This window comes from Puma concolor, chromosome C1 (assembly GCF_028749965.1).
Source record: "Puma concolor isolate L17-30 chromosome C1, mPumCon1.1.hap2, whole genome shotgun sequence".
NCBI lineage: Eukaryota > Metazoa > Chordata > Mammalia > Carnivora > Felidae > Puma > Puma concolor.
Genome location: NC_141674.1, coordinates 80,363,476 through 80,376,641, shown reverse-complemented (window position 1 = coordinate 80,376,641; position 13,166 = coordinate 80,363,476). Strand labels below are relative to the sequence as shown.

Here is a 13,166-nt window from a genome sequence, read left to right as displayed (position 1 = left end):
CCAGAGATATGCTGTTTCCATTGCTGAGCAGTGTAAACGTTGGAATCAGTTATGCCGGTAGGGAGATCATGCCCCTTGATAGTTTGAGAGAGGAACTTTTCTTCAACCCACTTAGGGCAATTCAAGTTGTGCTTAAAAATTAGATAAAATGTTGACAGTGTCTTTCTTGTAAGCCATATTGTCTTATGCTGGTCTTCAGTCTGGCCAAAGTAAAACACAAGGACCCTGTATTATTTTGTTCTCTGTCTACCCCATACCAATAAAATTCAGAATATAAACTTTTTCTAGTTAATGTTATTAATATGACTTTTAATATGGTTTTAATAAAACAGCTCTAGATCTTGCTAACTTTGGGGCAGTCATGAATGTAATTGGTATAGGGTACAGCAGAGTTTTAAATTCCCATCATGCAGCTTTAGGTTTTAAAAAAAGTTTTACTGATTATCAATTAACTCATATTTAATATAGATATAATTTTTGGCGATGTCAGATTCACCTTATAGATCGCATCGGTAACAAACGTGTACATTTATAATGAGGATTAACCTTAAATCTTGTGAATCGTAATGGACATGCTAAATCACTCAGTAGCTAGTCAGTAAATTATTAACGGGGGAAAAATGGACAGATTGATATTCCTAATGTAATCTTATTTCTTTAGCTCCCAGAACCATTCATTTTATTCAGATTGTACAAAGAATTTATAGACCTTGCAAAAGAGATCCAACATGTAAATGAAGAACAGGAGTCAAAAAAGGATAACTCCGAGGACAAAAAATGGCCGAGTATATGTATAGAAATAAACCGAATTCTTATAAAAAGCAAGGACCTCTTAAGACAACTGCCAGTGTCAAATTTTAACAGTCTTCATTACCTCATAGTTCATCTTAAGCGGTAAGAATTTTGTATAAGACAAGCATTCATTAGTGGGTGGAAATCAGTGTTTTCGTTTTGCTTTTTTTGGTTTTTTAAAAATTGTAGCAAAATACACATAAATTGACCGTCTTAACCACTTTTAAGTGTATGGTTCAGTAGTATTAAGTGCATTCATATTGTTGTGATGTTTTTAAAAGGAACATTTTCTTTCTAATATGTGTTAGGGAAAGGGAGACATTGAATATATGTTCTTACAGCTAACATCCTTCCTTCAGTTGCCTCCTATGTGCCAGGCTCTTGCTGGGAAAATAAGGATGAGAATGTAAGGTTTCTGTCACCTGTTGTGCTTGTCAGCCTCGGGGCAGACCTGCAGACAAGTGCAGTTGCAGCACGGTTCTTGTTCTAAGGGAGCCGTGCACAGCATGCAAAGGAACATGGGGGATTGGAAGGTCGTGAATCAGAGAAGGTAGCCCTTAGCCAGATGTGAAGAACTGGGTGGTGGTTTGGTGACCAAGAATCTGAAAAGGCATTCCGGGCAGGAGGTAACAGACACAGAGACACGAGATAAGTTTGCATTTGGGAAGTATAGGTAATTCAGTTAGGCTAGGACAAAGCAAGCAGTAGCTTGAAGTGAGTTAGGTAGAGGCCTGATAAAGTCATACATACCTGCCAGATGAGTTGACTGTCTTCCTTCTGTACCTACTGAAGAATTTTGATCCAGGAATTTAACATGTTCGGATTTGCTCGTTAGGTCTTTCTGGCAGCCATATGGAGAATGAGTTGGAGGGGGTCCTCTACTGCAGTTTAGAACTTCTTGGGTAGTCTAGAAGTGAAAGGTGTGGAGAGTTTGAAACAAGGCAGTAGAGCAGAGAGATCTTTAGGAGGCAGAATCAGAAGACTAGCTGTGGCAGTGAGAGAGAAATCGACAATGTTTAACTTTCCAGCATAAACACCTGGAGGATGTGGTATATACTAAGATGGGAGCAGCTCTTAGGGTTTTTTTGCTTCTGCTTTTCTGCTGGTAAAACTTTAGTAGTTCTTTCTACTTAATTAAATTTGATCCAATACTGTGAAACCCAATTTTCTGTGTGGTCAATATCTAATCAAATAAATATATCCTTTTTCTAGACTTGTACCACCCATTTTTCCTCCACCCTTTCCAACCCATAGTAAACTACCATCAAGGAAATCTAATAGGCGAATCTTATACAATTTTCTGTGTTCTATTTCACAGAGTCGTGGATCATGCAGAAGAAAACAAAATGAACTCCAAAAATTTGGGGGTGATATTTGGCCCAAGTCTCATTAGGCCAAGGCCCACAACAGCACCTGTCACCATCTCCTCTCTTGCTGAATACTCAAATCAAGCACGGTTGGTAGAGTTCCTCATTACTTACTCACAGAAGATCTTCGATGGGTCCCTGCAGCCACAAGATGTAGTTGTGTGTAGTATAGGTGGTGTTGCATCTCCTGTTGATCAAGGCTGTCTTCCAAAGCCTCTATTGTCACCAGAAGAAAGAGACCCAGAACATTCTATGAAGTCACTGTTTTTCTCTTCAAAGGAAGTGAGTTTTGACCTTTATGGAATTGTGTTGGAAATTTGTAATGTTTGTATTAGTAAGTTAAAAAATCTTTGAATTGTTTTAAGGTGTGTTTTACTTCTTACATTTAAAATTCTTCTCCATCAACAGGATATGCATACTGTGGGTAGTGAAACCAAAAGTTTTGAGCCAGCTACATCATTTGAGGAATCAGAACGAAAGCAAAACGCATTAGAAAAATGTGATGCATGTCTCACCGGTGAGTGGCCATGTAAAATACATGTCTGCTGACTTAAAACTGTGCCAGTTAACTATGTCTAAAAGCCAAAATGAGTGAAGTCAAAAGAAATCAGAGAAAGAAATTTCATTAGTAAATGGATCTTTACTGGCCATTAAAAAGTTGCTCTATACTATACCTTACATTTGAATGAATGTCATTCTTTTTTTTTTTTTTTTTAATTTTTTTTTTTTCAACGTTTTTTATTTATTTTTGGGACAGAGAGAGACAGAGCATGAACGGGGGAGGGGCAGAGAGAGAGGGAGACACAGAATCGGAAACAGACTCCAGGCTCCGAGCCATCAGCCCAGAGCCTGATGCGGGGCTCGAACTCAAGGACCGCGAGATCGTGACCTGGCTGAAGTCGGATGCTTAACCGACTGCGCCACCCAGGCGCCCCGAATGTCATTCTTTACAATAAGACATCTTGGAATTCATAGTCGTTTTTGTTCCCTTTCCAAAAAGTTCTTTTTCATTTTTGCCTTCAAGTAAAGTCAAGGCAGAAATGTGTTGAACAGTATGAATTATCATACAATCTGTTAGTATATAGAGTATTGTATTGACCTAACTGCTCATACCAAGTCAACTAGAATCCTAAAATTAAAAATAGACTCTTAAAACTCCTAAAACTTTTTTCAAGTGCTTTTTACCTGTCACCTTTCATGTATTAAGCATAAATATGTGTATATCTTTTTTTATTTACTCGACTACAGTCAATTTATTCACTGTATGATAAGTTTAGTTGCAGGGGTTAGCTGTCAAGCTGGTGAAAGGCTTCCATTTGTTACTATAATTCGATGTATCACCAGAGCTAACTTCCAGTTTTTAAAAATGTAGTGATACACATTAAATTTGATGTGTAATCCTGTATCAATGATCATAGTCTGACAGGATCTAAAAGGTAAGGAAGCTAACATTCATTAAGTATTTGCCTGCTCTGTGCTAAGCACTGTGATTATTGTTCGATTCCGTATATCTGAGTTGATCTTCATAACAATTCAGTGCTGTAAGGTAGGTAGTACCAGCCCCATTTGACTCATAGCCTAATAGTCTGAGGGTGGTTAAATAAAGTCAAAGGTCATGCCCCCAATAAATTGTTGAGTCAGTATTTGAACTTATATCTGTGCTTATTTCACTCTTGTGATCTAGGGCTCCCAATTAGGAACAGCAGTTTTCATAAATGTCCTTTTTTTGAAAGCATATTACATATCAGAAAATTGTGAACACTTTTCATGATTACATCATTTAGGCCACACATCATCATAGATCCAATTATGATTTTTTTTTCTTGGTAGATGAAGACAGGGACAGTGACATTGCCTTGCCCAGTGCAAAAGCAGTAGAGCTGAGCTAAACCCAGCACGTGGGCCTCAGAGTATGCACTCTTACCCATTACACGATAAGTTTGTCCCTCGGAACTTAAGGAACATATTTTAGTTGGTGCCCATAGCCCGACCACAACCGCTCAGTTCCCTTAGAGTGGTCCTTAAATGTGGGGAAGGACCTGGGAAAGAAACACGAGACAGCATTGCCCTGGAAGCCCAGGGGAGACAGGTCAGTGGTGTCAGGTAAGGAGGAAGGTCAGCTGAGATGAAGACTGACCAGTGATTCTGATGGCCTCCTGTCTGCAAAGCTCTGCCTAAGAGATGTGGGGGGAGGGCCCGGCAACGGGAAAGGACTGCCTGCTGTGCTCAGGGCAGCTGAAGTTCAAAGCCAGAATGGTGCCGAGGCACAGACTTGTTTGATGTTTTCCAGCAGTAAAGAGGAGCCATGAGCAGAGGGCTGGAATTTTCCAGGAATGGGAATTTTTCGGGGGAGACACTGCAAAAAAGGACGAGGTTTGAAGGAGCTGAGCATTCTAGTTTGAGAAAACGTGGGCCACGGGTCCAGACTGTAGGAGAGAGAAGAAAGTAAGCCTGGGGGTAAACAGTAAATGGGGAGAATGGTGTTGTCTTTACCAAAAACAGAACAATTCAACCTTAATGGGACAGGACGAATGTTATAGTGCATTTATTAGTTGATCAGATAAGAAGGGGCATCTAAGGCATCTAATAGGATATGTTCTCACTGTGGATTGAATGTAACTGAAAACAGCAAATTGAGCTCTGCATAGATAATTGAGAATAACTTGGAAAAATACATAAGACTTTTGCTGTTTTGATTGGCTCTTCATCTATAAATCATTCAGACTCTCTTGTTAACCACATGCCATGAAATTTGATTTTTAAATAAATCTTTTCCTTTTTTAGACAACAAAGTGGGTTTGCTTATAGACCTAGAGCTTGAATCAGCATCACAGAAGATGGACGATGTTTGTAAAACCTCCAAGCCACTTAATCTGAAATCAGATAGGGAAGCAAACAGTGTTGAAAGGCATGCTCCAAGGACCAAGATGAGACCTGTAAGTTTGCCTGTAGATAGACTACTTCTTCTGGCAAGCCCTCCAAATGAGAGAAATGGCAGAAATATGGGGACTGTAAATTCCGACAAGTTTTGCAAGAATCCTATCTTTGAAGGAGTTAGTAAGAAAGATACTCCTTCTGTTGGTTGTTCCAAATTGGATGGCTCTGAGCAGTCAACTCTACAAAGCCCTTGGGAGCAACAATGGGAACAAAATGGCCTAACTGTAAAGACTGCAGTGACTGTGCCCAGTGCACTCCAGGACAGAGGACTGACAACGAGCCCCAGGATCACTGGGGGCCACCCAGTCAGTGCCGCCCAGCCCAGTAAGCCATACTCAGAACCAGTGAGGCCAGCGAGACAGGTGTCTGGGAGACGGTCCTCTGATTCCTGTCCTCCTGCTCCTGTCCGAGCGCCCAGAACACTGCAGCCGCAGCATTGGACAACATTTTATAAACCACGTGCTCCCATGGGTGGTGTGAAAGGGGATGAAGAGAAAGCTGCAGCACCCTCCCCAGCACCGCCTCCCAGCACAACTCCCACCCCCCAGGGGCACGCGCTAAGAACAGTGCCAGACTCTGAAAACGCTCCTGCTGCCCCCACACAGCCCACCAGGAAGCCTAAAGAGAGCCCTGAGGAGCGGAACTTGCCTGATGTGCCGCCAGCGTGTCAGAGACCAAGGCTAAAACGAATGCAACAATTCGAAGACCTTGAAGATGAAATCCCACAGTTTGTGTAGGGTTGTCAGAATTCAGCTTTTCTCTTTTTGTTGTTTTGTTTTGTGGTATTATGTTTTGTGAAAGAAACTTTTGACAGGGCCCCTTTTGTATAGTATGCCAAATCATGGATTTTGCTATTTGTCGTTGTATTACATTATACTGTGTTGGTTATGTTGAATGGTAGATTGTTTTGATAGGGCCCCATCTGTGCCTCACTGGAATTATATGTATTTTTAAAGTTGTGAATAAATAGGTGGACTCATGTTTTTTAAAGTTCAGTTGATTTTTCCCATAAAATGGTTCATTTAAATGCATCCCTAATATATGATATAGTTCTGAACTAACAGGTGCAATTGGGGAAAATCAGCTTTATTTTTTGAAGTGAAACTACGTTGCTTATTTATAAAAGAAATATTTCTGAATGCAAGTGCCTGAAAGATCTTTGTTTGGTAGGATTGTTTTGTTCACACAATTTTATAGTGTGTCTTTGACCATTTGTATGGTATATATGTAACCTTTTATTTTTCAGTTGGCAGTTCACTTTTTAATATTTACATAATGGCCAAAAGGCTTGCAAATCTCTATTTAATTGCATTTTGGTTAATTGTCAGATTTTCCATGTGGTAGTCAATTGAATTGTACAAAGAAAGTGCACTTAAGCTTGTTTCTAAATTACATAGTTCAGCTATGCCTTATTTGGCTTTAGATGGTTTTAATACATTTAATATTTTTTTTTACCTCTTGGCTTTGTTCTGCATAAACTTTTGTTGTTCAACAGTTCTGAACCTTTTGGTATTTTATATAATGGTCCAAAAATGTTTTAAAATTCAGTGCATTTCCTCTTCATATTGTCTGTTTTTTGTTTTTTTTTTTTTTAAACCACTCCTTTGGTATGAAATGTTTTCGCTTTTAAGTAATTCTATGTACTTTTTCTACCAGGACTTTTAACCATTGACGATGTATGTTTCATCCAAATCATGCAGAGATTTATTTAAGTTGATTCTAAGAGTATAGTTCGATAAGGATCATTGTTTGGAACTTGAGAGAAGGTGTAGATGATTGGACAGATGTATTTCATTTATCAAATTCTCAGTTTTTAGAACTAGTACAGTCCTGTTATTTTCTGGGTTTCATTATTTTGCCTAAAATAGGGTATAAAAGGGACTAAAAAAGTCAAATAGCCTCTTTTCCTATGTGTGAATTATATTTGTAGAAAATGCTTTTATATGACCCTGTTATAGTTGATAAAAAATATATGTGTGTGTGTATACATGGCTTCTCATGTATAAATTAAGTTCTCATGGCTTCTCTGAAATTGTTGCCTCTTAGGGCATGAGACTTTAAGGTTTATTAACTGTTGGCTTAATGGCCAACACTTGGGCTCATACATCCCTTACTATATAACATGGAATGCATTTATGGGACATTGCTGTTATAGCTCTATATGACATTAGAGACTAGGGAGAAATGAGTAACTCACTCCTTTGTTCTGGAGCCTTGTTGTTAGTCTTTATTGTACAGAATATAAAAGAATCATATTGCTTCAAAAACCTAAAAAGTAAATAAGAGCCAACATTTATTGAGCCCTCTCTTTGTGCCATGAACTCTGCTAAATCCCTACATAAATGATTTCATTTCAGGTTCACTGCAACCTATAATATGTAGGTAAGTACTTTACTATTCCTGTCTTACAGATAAGGAAACTGAGGCTTAGTTATGATGTGCTCTAGGTTCCACTGGTATCACAGTTGGAGTCAAGTCTCAAACTGGTTATCAGACTCTTGATGGTTACTACTCTTACTGTGTTATTACTAAGTATTATCAGGTAGTATTTAACAATATAAAATGCACCTTAAAAATTTTTTCATTGTGGTAAAATATGTGTAACATAACATTAGCGATTTTAACCATTTTTAGGTATACAATAACATTAACTACATTCACATTATTCTGCAACCATTACCACTATCCCATCTCCAGAACGTTCTCATCATCCCATAATGAAACTTAGAAAATATACCTTTAAAAAAAAAAAAAAAAAAAAAAAAAGAAAATATACCTTTAAGTTCCTTCAGTTTTCTTTTAATGTATTGAGACAACAGAGTCAAAACATATGTCATAGAATCAACTGGCGTCTCTGTTTCCCCTTACTGTTAAAGCTCACATGTGAGAGTTCCACTTGGGCCTTTCTGTCTTTAGGGCCCTCTGGCGTCTCATCCAGCTTAAACCGTCAGTCTATGGGTGCTTCTAGTTTCCTGAGACATTAAGCAAGTATCTCCCAGAAGATGTTGCTGTTTCTAGAGTACTCACTGTGCCCTACTCTACTCAGTAACATGGCAGCAATTCCTCATAGGAAATTGTTTTATGACACATGGAAAGAATGTGAGTCAAGGGAAAGAGCAATAGTGGGGAGTCCTTTTAGAGCTGCCACGCCACTAGAAAGGTTTGTGGAAAGCGTCTCATTCAAGTTTGCAAGAAGTCATTTGTGAAGGGTTGATCCAGACTTTCTTAGATAGGCTTATTTTACATAGTGAGAAGTTAATTCGCATCTATGAATATTTAAAGTCACTTTTAGTGCACTTCAGGCAATGTATTTCTTTTGATGTAGAGATGAAGAAGAGATGATCCCTGTGAAGGACTTGTCCAGAGATCTCAGAAGCAAATGAAATCACACCTCCCTTCCTTGAGTGATTAAAATTAATTTAAACATTATACTAAAGCGACACTACTTCCAGCTAACATTGTGTTGCTTACAGCATTTGTACAGCTATAAAAGTCTCTTTCAGTGGCAACCATTGTATATTTTATGATAAGTTATCATCAATGTAATCTCTGGGTTTTTCTTTCCTAGAGGCAAGAAATTGTTTTGATGTGCTGATATGATTATATATGTAGATAATTCAGTAACATCGGGAGTTTAGCAAAGTTGCTACATTCATAATATGCAGATGTCCGTTATATTCCTACATATCAGTAACTAATAGGCAATAAAATTTTTTGGAAAGATCTCTTAAAATAAGTTGGAAATACCTAAGAATAAATCTAACAAAATATATACAAGATCTTCATGGAGACAATCTAAACTCCATCAAGAAGCATTTAAAGAGATCTTGGAAAAAATGGAGTGCTCTGTGATGTGCATGGAATGGAAGCCTCAAAATTGTAAAGGTGTTCATTTACCTATCACTTATCAATTCAAATGTAGGGTCATCCAATGTAATTTTGAAAGTAAGCTGCAGACATGATTCCCCGTCCCGCCTAAATACTTTAACGATATTTCCTTGAAACAAGAACACTCCTATGGAACCATAGTATGACAATCAAAATCAGGAAATTAACATTGATGTAGGACATCCAATCCATAGACCACATTCAAATGTGCTGATTGTCCCAATGTTCTTTGCTCCAGCATCCCTAGGCAAGATCAAATGGTGCATTTCGTTGTCCTGTCTTACTACCTCATTTGACCGGGAACAGTTTTTCAGTCTTTTCTTTCATGACCTTGATTTTTTGAAGAGTATAAGCCAGGTACTTTGTAGCATGTCCCTACATGGGTTTATCCAGTTTGGGTTTATCCAGTTTTTCCTCAGGATATACATTTTTGTCAGAAATGATATTCTTCTCATTATATCCTACCAGGAGATACACAATGTCAAATTGTCCCATTGCTGGTCATGTTAACTTCGATCACTTGGTTTAGGATAGTATCTATCAGTTTTGTCTATTTTAAAATTAATGAAAAGAACTTTGTGAGGAGAGTTTTTGAGACTGTGAAGGTCCTGTTTCCCATCAAATTGTCACCAGTTTGAGTCTATTAACACCTGTTGCCTGAATCAATTATTACTCTTCTGGTTGCCAAATAGTGAATTCATCATTGCTTATGCTTTGATTGATGTGAGGAAAAGCAGTCCCTTCTCCATTCATTTATTGTTTATTCATTTATATCAATGTGGACTTATGGATTCCTCCTTTATTCAGTAAATTCCTATATATGACTATCATTTATTTCGATACTGAACTTTTTCCAGATTTGGTCTATGGGAGCCTATTACACCTTCCTTCTATGTCCTTTTGATTTAAAACAAAAAATTTTTTTAATGTTTATTTATTTTTGAGAGAGGCTGAAGCATGAGCAGGGGAGGGGCAGAGTGACGGAGACAGAATCTGAAGCAGGCTCCAGGCTCTGAACTGTCAGCACAGAGCCCGACGCAAGGCTCAAACTCATGAACCGTGAGATCATGGCCCAAGCCAAAGTAGGACGCTAAACCGACTTGAGCCACCCAGGCTCTCCTGTCCTTTTGATTTTTTTTAGCTCTTCCTTATTTTTTGGCACATGAAGGTATCCCAAGCTTATCTTTTACTTTTTCCTGAGGAACATTGGTTCCTTTAAATGGAAAATAGTATATGGAAACCAAGACCTGAGAAGTGCTCGTTGCTTTTGGAGAGCCATTGGTTTTAAGCCCTATTGGCAGACAGATCAAAGAAATACATGTGTGTACACACAGACATATGCTATATGTGTATCTATATATACATATATATTGAAAAACCTTGAGTTCACATTAGTACCTTCAATTCTAATTCAATAGTTTAGAGTTTACTATTTCCCTTTCCATATTTGTAACTCCTTTCTCTCATAGTGAGGAATCTGGCTCCCATAAACCTAAATATATTATTTGCTTACTTTTTATGTACCAGCCTCCTGACAATGCTAGCTGCTGCATTGGGCCACCTAGCTCCAAATATGTCAAATATGTCAGCCACCACTGCACTGCCCTGACCACACGACTCCCTAATAACACCAGTTGAAACCCTAGTCTCAACCACAAGGACCAGGCCAGCTGAGCCTTGACCCTAATGATGTCAATACTAACCATTCGATCCTCAGCCCTGGTCATCTGGCTGAATCTTCCACCCCAATCAGAAGGAAGGGAAAGGACAAATTCATGATCTTTTGATAATAAGCAAGTATTAAGTATTTGTTTACTAAATTCACTAGGACAAGTCTGCAAATGAAAGGTTATACATATATATCAGCAATGTTTAAACATACATTGGTATATTTGTGAAATTCATAGAATGTTTTAAATTATTTTAATATCCCTTTTGTTCCCACTCTAATACTTGCAAGTAAATTTTAAATATTAATACTTCCTGAATAAGCCATATTACATATGCTGTTTTTTAATGTCTTTACAACTAAAGTTTATTACCCTATATACATAAAATTAACATACTTTTCAGAAAATAGGGTGAAAAAGACTACTTTCCCATGTTTCTGAGTTACAAATGTGAATAGACCAATGAGCTTTTCATTGTCTAGAGAGTGATAATTGGTAAATGAATGTGGCCCTGAAATAAAATCAGGGCACAGACCAAGTATGGTAAGATCTTATTTACAATTGTAGGCACAAAGCCTGACACATGGTTGCTCTCCACTAAATTAATTATCTGTATCTCATTTCATTTTACACCAGAAATTTGCTTTTTGAGATCTACTTCCAATGAATTAAAAACTTTCCTGCATCCAGCTATTTTCTTCAAAGTTGTGAGAGTTCATCTAGCCGGGTGCCAGTGAAACCAGTCCATGGTGGTGGTATTCAGCACAGGAAAAAGCTGTGAACCTATGAATTCCCCGTCGACAAGTGCAGATACATATTTAACTCAGATTCACTGGGAGATTTAAATGACTTTTTGTTTTAACTTGAGTCACAAATGCAGAAGTGTATAATATATGTGTATCGTTTAAAGAATAAAATGAACTCTCAATATCCCCTTCAGAGAATGTTAGGGAGACACCAGAGCAGCCTCCCTGATCACATGACTGTCTCTTCCCCCTCCTCCGACACACACCCTCTCTGGTGTAACCTCTGTCTTGAATTCTATGTTCACCATTTCCTGGCTTTTAAAAAAATTTGCTACCTATATATTATTTAATTTGGACTGTTTTAACCTTTTACCAGAGCATCATTGAATCTTTTGTGGCTTCTTACATTCATATTTTTGAGATTAATCCATGTAAATGTTTGTAGCTGCAAGCATATTTTTCCTTTTTTTAACTACTGTAAAGTATCCCTGTGGTAAATTTACCAAGGCAAGAATTCTTAACTGCCTTTTTCAGATGAGCAAATAGACTTCAAAGAGATTAAATAACTTTATGTTATATAGCTAATAAGAAAGGGTGCTAAGACTTGGACCCAGGTGTCTTTATTATAAATGCTGTCATTTCTAAATTCATCTTCAATTTTTAAGCCAGAGGCTGTCATAAATAATATACTTTCAGGCTAAAGTTTTTCCTACTAGTTGCTAGGATACTAAAATTTAGGGTTATATTCCAACTCCAAGGTCATTTTTAGCGTACATGCGTATTAAAGTTTATTCATTTCTTAAAACCACTGCATCTAAAATTGGTGAAGTTTTTCTGGATTGCAGCAAATTTTGTAGGTTAAACTTTGCTAATAATGAGAGAAAAACAGAGCGGTGATGGAATAAACAAACAATTCTACCTCTCCACACTCAGTTCCAAAAGAATAGTTTGGAAAACAGTGCTGTAATGGAGAGCTATTAAGGAATTTAAGTATATAGAGAATAGTGTTTGCATGAGATCTCCTAGCTTCTGTTTATAATCAGGAAAAGAGTCAGCAATCCAGGTGAGAAATAGGTCCTAAATTAAGCCACTGACCTAATTCCAGTTTATTTTTAGGAACATAATTGACAGGGATTAGTGACCCATTGTGAATGTGGAGTTAGTGAAGGTTGAGGGTGGAGTTGGCAGGGTAGAGAAAGTGATGCTTACCCTGGAAGCCAGGGACAGAGTAGTTCTTTTTACATGCTAGAAGTGAAAACAAAGGATTGAAGTTAAACATCTTACTTGCTCCTTTAGGCAGAATGAGATCCCATGACTGGTAGTAAAACAGAGGCAGATTTTGTTTCAGTGCTCTCTAAGGAATCCATTTATGATTAGAACTGTTTATAAATAGAATGCATTATCTTGTGATTTGGTGAATTCCTCAAAACCGGAAAAGTATTCAAGGCAAACACTAACCTCCTATAAGGATTATTACTAGGGAGGAAGTTGGGCTAGATCTGTAAAGTCTTCAAGCTCTGATCATAATTTTATGACCTTGAATTTAAGGTGAAGGAGATGTTTCTAAAATCACTGCATTAAGCAATTTTAGTTTTTTCATTATGCCCCTCTTATTAATGTAGGCAAGGAAACATTATACCTCATTAGAGACATCATTAAAGACTTTTTAAAGTGCTGGGGGGCAAAAGTCAACCCAAAATTCTATGTAGAATAAAAATATTCTCTATAAATGTGAAATGTAGAAGTTTTTTTTTTTTTTTCAACGT

At 37.6% G+C, this 13,166-nt stretch overlaps 1 protein-coding gene across 5 annotated transcripts in view; it reads left to right on the top strand.

Annotated features, from left to right (window-relative positions):
* Window positions 1-6,659, top strand: part of ARHGAP29 (Rho GTPase activating protein 29) — a 67,027-nt gene extending 60,368 nt beyond the window's left edge. For all 5 annotated transcript variants that reach the window (XM_086717603.1, XM_086717600.1, XM_086717602.1 and 2 more), the window contains 4 exons: window positions 662-894; window positions 2,111-2,441; window positions 2,568-2,676; window positions 4,944-6,659. In XM_086717603.1, coding sequence (XP_086573729.1) covers window positions 662-894; window positions 2,111-2,441; window positions 2,568-2,676; window positions 4,944-5,833 — 1,563 coding nt within the window. In that variant the 3' untranslated portion in view covers window positions 5,834-6,659. The remainder of the gene's footprint in view (window positions 1-661; window positions 895-2,110; window positions 2,442-2,567; window positions 2,677-4,943) is intronic.
* The last annotated feature ends 6,507 nt before the right edge of the window (window positions 6,660-13,166 follow it).